The 13095-nt window shown below is 62.2% G+C and overlaps 1 protein-coding gene across 3 annotated transcripts; it reads left to right on the plus strand.

Annotated features, from left to right (window-relative positions):
• Positions 1–1529: 1529 nt before the first annotated feature.
• KLHL21 (kelch like family member 21) lies at positions 1530–12267 on the plus strand. Of its 3 annotated transcripts, XM_059691439.1 has the most exons (4): positions 1533–2635; positions 5105–5510; positions 8944–9016; positions 10207–12267. In XM_059691439.1, the coding sequence occupies exons 1-4, from the start codon at positions 1615–1617 to the stop codon at positions 10501–10503; spliced, it is 1797 nt and encodes a 598-aa protein (XP_059547422.1). In that variant the 5' UTR covers positions 1533–1614; the 3' UTR covers positions 10504–12267. The 3 variants fall into 3 exon arrangements, with proteins under 3 accessions (XP_059547424.1, XP_059547423.1, XP_059547422.1); XM_059691441.1 differs by lacking the exon at positions 10207–12267 and having other exon boundaries at positions 1530–2635; positions 8829–9016; XM_059691440.1 differs by lacking the exon at positions 8944–9016 and having other exon boundaries at positions 1532–2635.
• Positions 12268–13095: the final 828 nt, after the last annotated feature.

A 13095-nucleotide genomic window follows, 5' to 3' on the forward strand; every position in this document is an offset into this window, starting at 1 on the left:
AGCGCGCGGGTACCTGACTGTTTCCTTACTCAGGCCTGAGCTTCCCGTGCTGAAAGTCAGACCAGACACATTCTCATGGCGGGCTGATGAGGGAGAGTCCGGAGGAGAGGGGCGAGCCTGCAGCTCCCCGTTGCAGACAGGCAAAGACAACGAGATGTCCTTTGCAGAAGCTGTGCCCACTTGGCTGGAAGCAAGAAATGACAGCGACTCCCCGGTGCGGGCCCAGGCTGGGGCGGGAGGGTTCATCAGGAATGTTTCTGTGAAGCTCACAGGGCCAGGGGGTGGAAACCTATTCCACACAAAACCCAGGTTTCCTCCGCAAAACCAGAGGGCTGCAGGCGAACTAGGGATCTTGTCTAAAACTCAACCAAGCACACGTGAAAGGGAAAAGGCGCTCCAAGTGAGGGCGCTTTTTCATCTGCTCATGTTGCAAACGCAGTCCTGCCTGGTATTGGATCTATTGGAACAAAATAAGACAGATTCCTTTCTTAAATAAGACAGGTTTCTCTTTCCGGCACCCGACAAGTGACGCTGATCCTTCGGAACGGGCACATTCCTGGTTTTAAGGCAGGCGGTCTCCTGTCTGACCTTGAGCTGAATGCACGGCCCCCGGGGCCCCGCGTGTCCCCTTTTGGAACAGGAAAACGGCTTTTTCTCCCTCCGGAATTGTTTTCTGGTGCTTTCGTTTTTTTGTTCAGTTTAAGAGTATACCCTTAGGACTTTCTCCTACCCTGTCTTCTGCCTTCCCCAAGTCCACGGCCAGGGGAGGAGGCAGGGGGCCCGGGTGTCCAGGGTGACCAAACCCGGAGCAGGCCAGCCCCCTTCGGAGCGCCGCTCCGGAGCCGGAGTCTGAATCGGAAACTGAAACTGCGCCGCGATACTGACGAAAGTTAATGACCGCGTGAGTCAAGTGTGAAACTCCCGCAGGAACGCAGCCCAGCGGATTCCTGGCGTCGGGCCCCGAATAATGCGCCAAGAAGAAAAGCCACCTCAAACCGTGTAGTTGTTCTTGCTTTGGGCCCCCGCTGTAAAGATCCTCTGCTTGAAAATGTCCCCATGGTCGGGTCAACTAGCAGCCCTCGGAACTAGTGAAATGAAAAAAGAAGCCATTGTGCGGAGCAGCCTGGGGCTGGGGGCGGGCGCAGGGGGGAGTCTGGCGCGAAACGGGGGGGTAGGGGGGAATACAGTTTGGGCGCCGCGCTTGCCCCCGCTGGGTGGTGTTCAGCAGCCGGGCCCGGTGGGACGTGGGCAGGCCCGGGAGGCCCCCATCCCGGCGCGCGGCAGGGCCGCCCCCGGAGAGAACACTGGTCACCCGCCGTCCCGGCCCGGGCGGCGGCGCGAGGCCGCAGGAAGCCCCGGAAGGGCGGAGAGGGGACGTGCGCGGGCGGCGGTGACTCAGCCGGGAGCGCGGGGGCGGGGCGGGGCGGCGGCGCCGGGCCCGAGGGGTTAAGTGGGCGGTGCCGGCGGCGCCCCGCCCCCTCCCGGGCCGGCCCCCCGGAGGCCGCCGCGCCCGGCCGTATTTATAGCAGCTGCGCCGGCCACGCCGCGTCTCTCCCGCTGGCCCCGGCCGCGGCCTCCCCCGGTACCTCGTCCCGGCCCCGCAGCGAAGGCGCCATGGAGCGGCCGGCGCCCCTGGCCGTGCTGCCCTTCTCGGACCCCGCGCACGCGCTGAGCCTGCTGCGCGGCCTGAGCCAGCTGCGCGCCGAGCGCAAGTTCCTGGACGTGACCCTGGAGGCGGCGGGCGGGCGCGACTTCCCGGCGCACCGCGCCGTGCTGGCGGCCGCCAGCCCCTACTTCCGCGCCATGTTCGCCGGGCAGCTGCGCGAGAGCCGCGCCGAGCGGGTGCGCCTGCACGGGGTGCCGCCCGACATGCTGCAGCTGCTGCTCGACTTCAGCTACACGGGCCGCGTGGCCGTGAGCGGCGACAACGCCGAGCCGCTGCTGCGCGCCGCCGACCTGCTGCAGTTCCCGGCCGTGAAGGAGGCGTGCGGCGCCTTCCTGCAGCAGCAGCTCGACCTGGCCAACTGCCTGGACATGCAGGACTTCGCCGAGGCCTTCAGCTGCGTGGGGCTGGCGAACGCGGCGCAGCGCTTCATCCTGCGCCACGTGGGCGAGCTGGGCGCCGAGCAGCTGGAGCGGCTGCCGCTGGCGCGCCTGCTGCGCTACCTGCGCGACGACGGGCTGTGCGTCCCCAAGGAGGAGGCCGCCTACCAGCTGGCGCTGCGCTGGGTGCGCGCCGACCCGCCCCGCCGCGCCGCGCACTGGCCGCAGCTGCTGGAGGCCGTGCGCCTGCCCTTCGTGCGCCGCTTCTACCTGCTGGCGCACGTCGAGGCCGAGCCGCTGGTGGCCTGCTGCCCGCCCTGCCTGCGCCTGCTGCGCGAGGCGCGCGACTTCCAGGCGGCGCGCTACGACCGCCACGACCGCGGGCCCTGCCCCCGCATGCGCCCGCGCCCCTCCACCGGCCTCGCCGAGATCCTCGTGCTCGTGGGCGGCTGCGACCAGGACTGCGACGAGTTGGTCACCGTCGACTGCTACAACCCGCAGACGGGCCAGTGGCGCTACCTGGCCGAGTTCCCCGACCACCTGGGCGGGGGCTACAGCATCGTGGCGCTTGGCAACGACATCTACGTGACGGGTGAGTGGGCTGGTCGGGAGGACGCCGAGCCGGCCGACCCCGCGGCAGGGGTCTCTGGGGTTGGTCTCCTGCGCCCCTGCGGGAGCAAGTCTACCTTATCGAGAAACCCACCGAACCTGGGCCCGCGCCCAGCGGTCAGTCACTTCAGCCCCTCGAGCTGGACTGCGGTTCTCTTCTAAGCCGGTACTTTCAGCCTAGAAGAAGGGCCTCCTGTGTGAGCGGGACACAGCTGTTTGTGGGTGTCTGTCCCGCGCTGCGGGGCCTGTCTGGGGAGCCCACTCTTTTCCCCAGGAAGTGCTACTCCCCCCATTTGGTTGGGAGATAGCCGGGCATTCACTCCGCACAGTGGGCGCTTTCTCTTCTCCCTAGGGAATCCAGCGACAGGCCTGGGGCCGACGCCCTGTGTGACACATCCATTCCCCCCTCCTGGGGATTTCTCCGCGCCCAGCCTCCAAGGCCGCTGAGGCTCGCATTTGGTCACCCTTGACTAGGCTCCCTTGGCCTTGCACCTGGGCTGAGCTGTGGGTCACATGGTGTTTAGGCTGCTCTCTGCCCAATGACTGTAAACACAGTCACATGCTGAGAGGTTTTCTTCCAGTTACTTGGCTCAAACCCCAAAACACTGCCGAGTCACGCTGGGCGGGTCCACATTGGGCTTCTCCCAAAGTTTTTATTGAGGATAAATCTTGGCTCCAACAGGAGGCTACCTCCTTCCGCGGGGTGAGGAGGGGTGGTCTCCGCGAGGGCTATATAAGGAAAGAAGCCGGCTGGGTGTGCACTCCGCCCGCTGCGGCCTGGGATCCCTCGGTGAGGCCGTGGGCTGGGCCTGGCACACGGGAGAAAGTCAGCTCTGAGACGGGCCGTGTCCCTGCCGGGCCCTGAGCTGACAAGTGGGAGGCATCCCGGCCTCAGGACACACTCCACTCCGTGGCCACAGCTTCCTGATCTGCGGCTCGGGGTCCAGCCTCTGCTGCCATCTCCCAGAATCGGCCCCTTTGCAATCTGAGGTTGGCCCTGCGTTTGGGAACCGTGCCCCCCACCCACGCCTGGCGGGGGAACTCGCTCCCCAAAGTGGTCAGACTGGCCTACCTCCGCACACCCTGCCTACATGCCCCAGCTGAGCAGCTAATCCTCTGGGTGTAGACAGGTGGCGGTCATTCTGAGCAGCTGCCTGTCGGGAATTTCACGGGAGAGACAGTGCCTCAGCTGCCTCGGGCACACAGTTCTCTCTCCCTTAGAAGGAAAAAGGCCTGCCGCATGAGGACGCATTTGCCCGGCTTGTTTTCTCCCTTTAAAAAGCTCAGGGCCACGGGCGGATAGAATGTCCTGTCTGCTCTGCCTGTGGCGCCTGCCTCGGGGGCAGGGAACGCAGCCCCTGGGTCCTGGGGTCCCTCCACCCTGGGGTCAGGCGAGGTCCTGGGTCCTGGCTGGACTCGTTTACGTCATGATTACAGTCAGCACCGTAGGGCTTTGATGTTTTCTATTTCAGTTCTTTTTGTTTTGTTTTTACAATATATTTTATTGATTTCTCACAGCGAAAGGGAGAGGGATAGAGAGTTAGAAACATCAATGAGAGAGGAACATCGATCAGCTGCCTCCTGCACACCCCCCACTGGGGATGTGCCTGCAACCAAGGTACATGCGCTTGGCCGGAATTGAACCTGGGACCTTTCAGTCCGCAGGCCGACGCTCTACCCACCGAGCCAAACCGGTTAGGGCTCAGTTCTTTTTTGAAATGTAGGCAGAACTGAGTATGCGTGTACCGGGTGGGGAAAAGTAGGTTTACAGTTGTCTGCGTGTGAAAGTTTATTCTCGTCATTATTTATTAGTTATTGTGTTGGAAAGCGGATACAACTGTAAACCCACTTTTGCCCCGCCCTGTGTCTGTACCACTTGATGACTTTTTCCTAAATCAGGAACTGGAGCTGGAAGTCCACTCGGGCGTGACGGTGCGTGTTGGGTCTCCTGCTGCGGCATGAAGTGGGTTTCCTCTCTGCTGCTTCTGCACGGCCTTGCTTAGGGGGTGGCCAGGCAGCCTGGACTCTGGTGAACAAGCCCCTGTGCACCCCACTCCCGTGCCGTGTCCCCAGGAGGACCGGCTCAGACCTGATGCCCTGGTCCAGTTGAGGTGCTTGATGTGTACGTGGGGTCCAGACCCAGGTTGTTTTCTTAGAATCGTGGCCCCAGGGCCTTTGCTCGGCCGCAGAGATTTGGCGGTGTTTTTGTGGCATGAAGCCCAACCGTCGCGTCTCAGGGGTGGTGAGCAGTGGTCAGCGTCTGCATTGCTTGAGCCGTGGCAGGGAGCCCCTGGCCTGGGCATTTACAGTGCAGGAGGGCGTGTGTTTACATCAAAGCCAGGGAGGTTCATTCCTCCCCTGGAGATGCCCTGTGGGGAGTTCAGGAAGGCGTAGGTGGGTGACTCACCCCAGCGGGCAGGGACTGACTCTTCTGCTGTGCGTGTCCTGGCAGGTGGGTCCGATGGCTCCAGGCTGTACGACTGCGTGTGGAGGTACAACTCGAGCGTGAACGAGTGGACGGAGGTGGCGCCCATGCTCAAGGCCCGCGAGTACCACAGCTCCTCTGTGCTGGACGGGCTGCTGTACGTGGTGGCCGCGGACAGCACGGAGCGCTACGACCACACCACCGACTCCTGGGAGGCCCTGCAGCCCATGACCTACCCCATGGACAACTGCTCCACCACGGCCTGCCGCGGCCGGCTCTACGCCATCGGCTCGCTGGCCGGCAAGGAGGCCATGGTGATGCAGTGCTACGACCCGGACACGGACCTGTGGTCGCTGGTGGCCTGTGGCCAGCTTCCGCCCTGGTCGTTTGCCCCCAAGACAGTGACTCTGAACGGACTCATGTATTTCATCAGGTGAGTCCCCAGGGGCCAAGGCCACGGCGCGATCGCACCAGGCCCCGTGCGAAGCGCATCGTCCCTGTTCTCGCCACGTGGACGAGGCCGGGTTGGGGTCCAGGGCTGGGCTTTCTGACCCGCAGCCTCAGTTCTGACGGCAGCTTCTGGGGCTTCAGGTTTTCGTAGTGGCGGGGTCCCGGGTGTGGTGGAGCGAGGTCCTTCCAGGGACCTTCCAGGCGCTAAATGAAAGGAGCCCTTTGCCTGGACTCGCCCCTGGGGGAGCCCTGAGGCCCCGGACCCTGACCGTCTGAGCGGGGTTCTGAATCTTAAACAGGCCAGGGGACGCTCTGTGGACACTCGAGACTTTGGGGAACGTGTGGTCTTGACAGAACGACCGAGCAGAGTGTCCACCCCACTCTGGCAGGTGGGGGCCTGCCTCCAGGTGCCAGCGGCCAGGTGGCTGGACTGCCCGCCCCCTCGTCTGTGTCCAGTGCGCGTCTGCCGGTTCTGGGTCTGTCCCCTCCCCTGGCCTGGCACCGGGAGGGCCCATGACTTTGGCCTAACGAATGCTGTTGTCCAAGGTCCGGCAGCTGGTACTGAGCAGGCTGCTGCCTGTGGGGATGACGACAGTGGGAGCGCATGCTGCGGGCTGGGGCCTGGACTCGCCGAGCGCTGTGCCGCCTGCTTCCCAGGCTGGGCGTTTGCATGGTTGGCCTCCATGAGGAGGGGGCCCCCATCGTCGTCCCTTTTCACAGGTGGCGAAAGGCCTGCCGGGGTGGGGGACTTCCTGCCACAGGCCTCTCGTGGTCGCACCAGGTGTGAACCAAGGATGCCCAGGTCCCCGTGTGGAGCCACTGCAGCATGGCAGCACCCACAGGTCTCGGCGACTAGTCATGGCCACGTGCCACCGCCTAATGGGCATCCCGGCGCCAGCACCCCCTGCCCACTGCGCACAGCCTCTGTGCTGTGTCCCTGCTGCTCCCTCCCTGGCCTGGAGCCGTCCTGCACACACGGACCAGGAGGGAAGGGGACGGTATGAACAGCACGCCCCTGTGTCCCCTCTGTCCCCCCTTCGGGCTGGGGCTTTGAATTGGGAGCCTCAGACGCTCCCCCCACCCCCAAGCCTTGAACCATCTGAGCTGCCACTCCCCTCTCCACGGACTTTCTGGTGAGCGCATTCAGGCAGGTGGCCTTGTTTGCACGTGGCCAGGAGCCTGGAGGCGGCTCTGAGAAAGCCCTGGAATGTCGCCAGCCCCGGGTCCTCTTATAGACACATCTGACCCCTCCCCCAGCTCTCCCTCCCTGAAGTCGGGGTGGGTGTCTTCCGAGGGGTGGAGAGGCTATAAATACAACTTATCAGCGTGCCAGCCTCGCAGGCTCTCCAGGCTGCGTGCCTTTGAGAATGTCCTCCGCCCTGCGGTCCCAGGGCAAGGTGTGCCCAAGGCCGGGTCCGTGCGCTCCTCCTGGTCTCAGTCACTTGTCGTTACCCAACCGCCCCACGTGGGGGTGGGGGGCCAGCTCTGCCCCCCCAGCCCCAGCCCAGCTGAGAGAGTGAGTGGTCAGGAAAGGCAGTCGGTTGTCCTCGGGTCTGGCCGTGACTCACCTGAGTGCGGGCAGCGCCTGGTCTGATGCACTTGAATGTTGGTCACAGAGCCACCCTGTCATGCCCTTTGGTGCCCCATGGACCACATGCCCCCTGCTCAAAACACTACCTATGGGGCAGATCCTGAAGGTGTCTTCCCAGGGAGGTGGCTGCTGTGTCGGGGCGCATCCCCTGCCTGCTCCTCTCCTGGCTGTGAGCAGGGCCCCCCCCCAGTGACCCCCCCTAGCCCTGTCCACCTTGGTCCCCATTTAAGCGGCTCCTTGGCTGGGGCCCTGCAGGGGAAGGGGCTGGCAACACTGTCCCGCCTGGTCCCATCTGGCTGCAGGGTGTGCGTTCCAGCTCGGGGCAGACAGCCCGCTGGCTCCAGGATTAATTACCAGGGTATGTATGGGCCACAAAGTAGGAATGGCTTTTGCATTTTGAAATAACTTGAGGGGAAAAATCAAAGCTATTTTGTTTGTTTTTAAGTATGTTTCTATTCATTTCAGAGAGGAAGGGAGAGGGAGAGAGAAACATAGACATCAGTTGGCTGCCTCCTGCGCACCCCCTATGGGGATCGAGCCCGAACCCGGGTATGTGCCCTGACTGGTGCCTGGGTCAGTGCTCAACCACTGTGCCACACCGGCCGGGCAAGAGTACCGTTTTCTGACATGTGAAAAGTGTGAAATGGCAGACTTCTGGGATCCATGAGTAAGCTTGATTGGAACAGGCCAGCCCCACTTTACAGGTACCCGTGGCTGCTAGTGCAGGGCCTCACACACTCACTGTCTGGCCCACCTGCCGACGCCTTGTCTGCGGTCATTCTATTTTGGGGAGAGTCTTTGCTTTTCAAGGCTGTGCCTTGGAGCCTTTAATAAGGGTGACCCCAAGGGGAAGGGTAGCTCAGGGGCACCTTCCTTCCTGTAGCCGTGGTTCCCCTGCTGTGCACTGAGGACGCACAGTGAACGGGGTGGGGTAGGGCTGACAGCAGAGGTGAGGCAGTGATCGAGGATTGGTCCGGGCCACGTGGGGGTGCGCGATAGGGTGGTCGGCCACGGAAGACTGTCCTCAAGAGGTGGCCCAAGCCCAAGTCGGAAGGACGAGTAGGAGGCAGGTGGGAAGAACCCCGATAAGTTCAAGATCTGAAGCCAGTGTGGCTGCAGCGAGGGGAGGGCAGTGGGTTCGTGCTGGGTGCTGGGTGCTGGGGAAAGGGTCAGGCACCTGAGGGTTTAGGGAGGAAGGCTGGCTTCTGGCCTCGGAACCCAGGCCAGAGGTGGGGGTGGGGCCTGAAATCAGGGCTAGCGTCCAACTAGGTAATTATAAATATGTCTCTTTTCTCTGTGGCCAGAGAGCGGTCCGGTTCCTGAGTAGGGGCGGCTGGGGATTGAGAAAATGAAAGAAAGAGACAGACAAAGAGGTGGAGGGAAAAAGCTGGGGCCGGGTGGGACCACTGTCCTCTGATGGAGAGACAGACACCCAGAGCCAATACAGCAAGTTTATTTTCTACAGAAAAAACCAGGAAGTTTTACTGAAAGTCAAGACAAAGGAGATTATGCGCATTCTTGGGTGGGCTCCAGTCGTATTCATTCCCGGGGCTTGCCTGGATTTAGATAATGAAACCCTCCCCCTGGCACCTGGGCTGAAGGTCAAGCTGACAGCACTCCTGCCTTTTGGCAAAGCATGTTTCCCGGACTTTGCCAATGCCACTGGCTTCAGCTGCCAATAATTAAAGACATGCCCATGTGCCTTCCCAGGCGCTCTCTACAGGTAATGGGCTGTCAGAGGGCACCAAAGAAGTCCCCAAAGGTGGGCTTGGAGGACCCTCCTCTGTAGTCTCTCCCACCCACTCTCCCCTCCTCCCCTCCACAGGGACGACTCCGCCGAGGTGGATGTGTATAACCCCACGAAGAACGAATGGGACAAGATCCCATCTATGAATCAGGTAAGTCTGCCTGCAGAGGAAGCACAGGCCGCCCTGAGTCACAGAGCATACTGGGGAAGAGTGTCCCCCAGAGACCGCACGTGCAAAGGCCCTGGGGCAGGGCGAGCCTGGTTCCTAGAACAAGGTCTCAGTTCAGTGTGGCTGGTGCCAGTGAGCAAGCTGACAACAGGGGGGACAAGGTCAGACAGGAGGTCTTTGGGGGCTGACCTTGGTAATGTACTTACTGAGCGCCTGCTGTGTGCTCTGAGCAGGGCACCCACGCGGTGCTGGTGCTGTTGCCTGATCGGGTCTCCCCTTCTCTCTGCACATTGAGGAGTGAGGTGCCGAGCCGGATAGTGTCATGGAGCCAAGAGGCAGCGGCAGCATTTGGCCACTCGGGCAAATTTCCTTAGTCCCAGACCCACCTACCCACCTGCATCTTTTCTGTCTTCCTTAACATCTCCACACCTGCTCTCAGGTACCTCTGAGTGGCACATGCCGCAGTTTACAACATCACAGCTTGACATCTTTATCCTTAAGAAATTAACTTTATGTTTTTCCCCAAAGTGAGCTATACATACTCATAGCAAACATGAGGAAGATCCCTAACTGGCTTGGCTCAGTGGATAGAGCGTCGGCCTGCGGACTGAAGGGTCCCAGGTTCGATTCCGGTCAGGGGCATGTACCTTGGTTGCGGGCACATCCCCAGTAGGAGATGTGCAGGAGGCAGCTGATTGATGTTTCTCTCTCGTCGATGTTTTTAACTCTCTATCCCTCTCCCTTCCTCTCTGTAAAAAAAAAAAAAAAAAAAAAAAATCAATAAAATATATTTTTTAAAAAACAAACAAAAAAAACACGAAGATGATGGCCCAGCCGTGTGGCTCAGAGCTTAGTCTCGGGTCGTCCCAGAGGCTCAGTTCCCCGTCTGGAAGGGGGGAAGACCGGTCGCACCTGCCGCAGAGGCCGGTGCTGCTCCCAGGGAGACTCAGCCTCTGCAGCCCCCTGACCACCGCAGGGCTGGGCGTGGAGCCCCTTTTCCGAGGTGGGGTGCAGGAAGGGTGCTGGCGGTCCTGGCTCCCAGCGTCACTTCCTGAAGTGTTGCGGCCGCCCCTCCTGAGGGTCCCAGGCACCTTCTCCATGGAGAGGGACTGCGGGGGCTCTGCCAGGCCCTGGCTACTGGCCGCCACTCACCTGTCGCCCTTGGCCCACAGGTGCACGTGGGAGGCAGCCTGGCAGTCCTCGGAGGGAAGCTGTACGTCTCGGGCGGGTATGACAACACGTTTGAACTCTCGGATGTGGTGGAAGCCTATGACCCTGAGACTCGGGCCTGGAGCGTGGTGGGGCGGCTCCCGGAGCCCACCTTCTGGCATGGCAGCGTCAGCATCTTCCGCCAGTTCATGCCCCAGACGCCCTTGGGTGGACGTGGCTTTGAGCTAGACAGTAGCACCAGCGACATGGACGTGGGCCAGCCCCGGCGGCCACCAGAGCACCCCCAGGAGCTGCACTAGCCCCGGCCTGGCCCAGGGAGGGCCTCGATGCAGTAACCCAGCACCTCGGGGGCGGCGACCCCCTCCTTCGTGCCTGAGGACAGGTGGGGCTCACCAGGCGGAACCCGGCTCTTGGGCTGCCGAGCAAGCCTCAGGGTCCGACACCAGGACCCTCTGCATCTAGACCCGAGTCACAGCTGCAGCGCTAGCTGTGAACCGCCCTCCCTGGGCCCAGGAAGAGCTGCCTCCTCACCGACGCGTGTCTGGCTCCCACAGGCCACCACCCCTGCGCCCCCGCCTCCCCACTGTCACCCCCTTGCACCCACCTCCGGGGGAGGAGAGCCCCTGGGGCATGAGTGGAGGGGGTCAGAGTGGCTGAGGCTGCCTTCCCGCAGGCCGCACGGGATCAGGCGGGCGAGGCTGCATCCCAGCGCGCTGTCTCCCCGGATGAAGGGAGTTACGCACAGAAACATCCCCACGGAGGTGGGCCTCCAGCAGCTGAGCTCAGACCAGGGGCGTGGGGCGGTGGGACTGGTGTGGCCTGGGAGGAGCCTGGGCCTGGGCCTGCTGAGCATGTCTCCGTGCGCCTGGGCTGAGCCTGATGTTGGTGTCCCTGCCCACCCACCCCGCCAGCTGGCATGTCCTCCTCTGCCCTCCGCCCTGGCTCAGAGGCCTCTCCAAGTTCGACCCAGTGCAAGAGGGTAGAAGCCTGCAGGTGCAAGGGCGGGCTCCTTCCGGGAGGCGCTGGGAGCTGGTCTTCGAAGCCCCGCCAGGCGGACAGTGCCCTCGCCTGTGGTCAGGAATCCTGCCCCGGAAGCAGCCCCAGGCAGTGTGGCTTCGCGGTTGCTTGCAAGGTTTGAACGGCAGTTTGGCCCTAAGAGGCGGTGGGAGCCAGGGCTAGTGATTTGTGATCTGTCCACAGGCCTCTGCGGGTGGGGGTGGGGGTGGGATCCAGGAGGTCCGAGCCCCAGGGCTCCGCATGTCTCTCTGGTAGAGTGAGCATTTTCGTGGATTGCGTGGGCTTGTCCCTCAGGCCCCCGGCGCAGCTTGGCTGGAGTTGGTCTCCTGTCCAGTGAGGAAAGTATTCGCATTTTCTCATGCGATAAATTGAGATGTTTGCTGAGCGGCATTTCTGTATGTTCTCACCGGAAGAAAGGGTTACCGTCACTTCACAAGTGCCACTGCAGACCCTTTCATTGGCCGGTGGCACCGGTTCTGGGAGGAAGCCTGTGGCCTCCAGGGCCGCTGGGTGGGCCCTGCTGTGTGTGGTCATCGCGGTGGGTTAGATCTCATGTTCAACACCTGCTGGGCGGCACAGCTCACAGCCAGCCCTTGCCATCCCCATGGGTCGTCCCCACTGTGAGTCAGGCACCGTGGGAGGGCATGTAGGGGTCTGGGCATCAGAACGAGCCTTCAGACGTGTGCTCCCTGCCCTGGCCCCCCCCCCCCCCCCCAGCACAGGGCTCAGGCTGGGAAGCCCCACCACTTGCAGATGAATGTACGCTGACTTGGGGACCGGGGTGGGACTGTGGGGTGCACACCCTTGTATCGGTCTCCAAGACACATAAGTTATGGGACTCGGGGATGGCCTTGAATGCCGACCTGACCACTCTGTATTTATGACTCTCGTCACCCCCCCCCCCCCCCCCCGTCGGCACCCAGGGCCAGCCCCAGAGGGCGGTGGGTGCGCGTATTTATTGTCTGTGCTGGAGGCAAATGTCACGTGCAGAATGCTGCCGTTTTAGGGCCTTCAATACTTTTTGAAATAAAAATGTTTCCTATACACTTGGTGTCATTGCCTTTACTCTATTGGCACCTTGGGAGGCCACACGTGTGAGGCGGTCCAGTGCTGGGCAAGGGGCAGAGTGAGCCACGCCAGGGCTTATGCTAAGGCCAGGGGCATAGTTTTCCAGGCCCTTTCTCATCTTGAATGACTACAAGGTGTGAAGTGGAGGAGACGGCCATGAGGTGTGAGGAATCGGCTGGCGTGTGTCCAGGCCCCGCCTGTCGCTGTCGGCCTGCTGGCCTGCCTGTGGGCACCCGCCCTCACCCCTCCCCCAGTCCAGCCTGATCCTCTGCAGTGGGTGAACCTGGGCCTGGGCGGGGGTGCCCAGGAAGGACTGATTCCTGGGGCCCAGAAGCACTCAGCTCTGCTGAAACGCAGGCCCTTCTGAACCCAAGGGAAAGGCCGGTGCCTGCGCCAGGCAGGGGCGTTTGGAGGCCATAGTTTGCCTTTTTAACACTCCTGCTGTACAGCTGCCAGGCAGCTCATAGTCTGGTGTCAGTCACTGCACTTGAACTCATTACCTGAGCTCCCCAGTGGTCAAGGAGTGGAAGATGGTGAGGTGGGTTCCTCAAACCCCGGGACTTAGCATGCTGCGGGGCCGTTTCAGGAACCCTCCAGGAAGGGTCTTCTGGCGTGACTCAGGCTCACAGGGTCAGGACCATCGCTACCACCTCCCAAACACCCCCCTGGGGGCAGCTGGAGGGAGGTGGAGGCGACACTGACTTCCAGGGCTGGGACTAGAGGCTGCAGGTTTGGCCTGTTGGAGCTCTTGCTGGTGCCCGCCAGCTGCCAGGCTCAGAGTGAGCTGTCCTGAGAGCAGCCCCAGC

The sequence above is a fragment of the Myotis daubentonii genome, chromosome 3 (genome assembly GCF_963259705.1).
Source record: "Myotis daubentonii chromosome 3, mMyoDau2.1, whole genome shotgun sequence".
In the NCBI taxonomy this organism is placed as follows: Eukaryota; Metazoa; Chordata; class Mammalia; order Chiroptera; family Vespertilionidae; genus Myotis; species Myotis daubentonii.

Excerpts from the sequence above, each read along its gene's own strand:
- KLHL21 (XM_059691439.1), top strand. The coding sequence starts at position 1,615 with ATGGAGCGGCCGGCGCCCCTGGCCGTGCTGCCCTTCTCGGACCCCGCG. Across the intron at positions 5,511-8,943 it reads GGACTCATGTATTTCATCAG|GGACGACTCCGCCGAGGTGG; the intron begins GTGAGTCCCCAG and ends TCCCCTCCACAG. Across the intron at positions 9,017-10,206 it reads AGATCCCATCTATGAATCAG|GTGCACGTGGGAGGCAGCCT; the intron begins GTAAGTCTGCCT and ends CTTGGCCCACAG.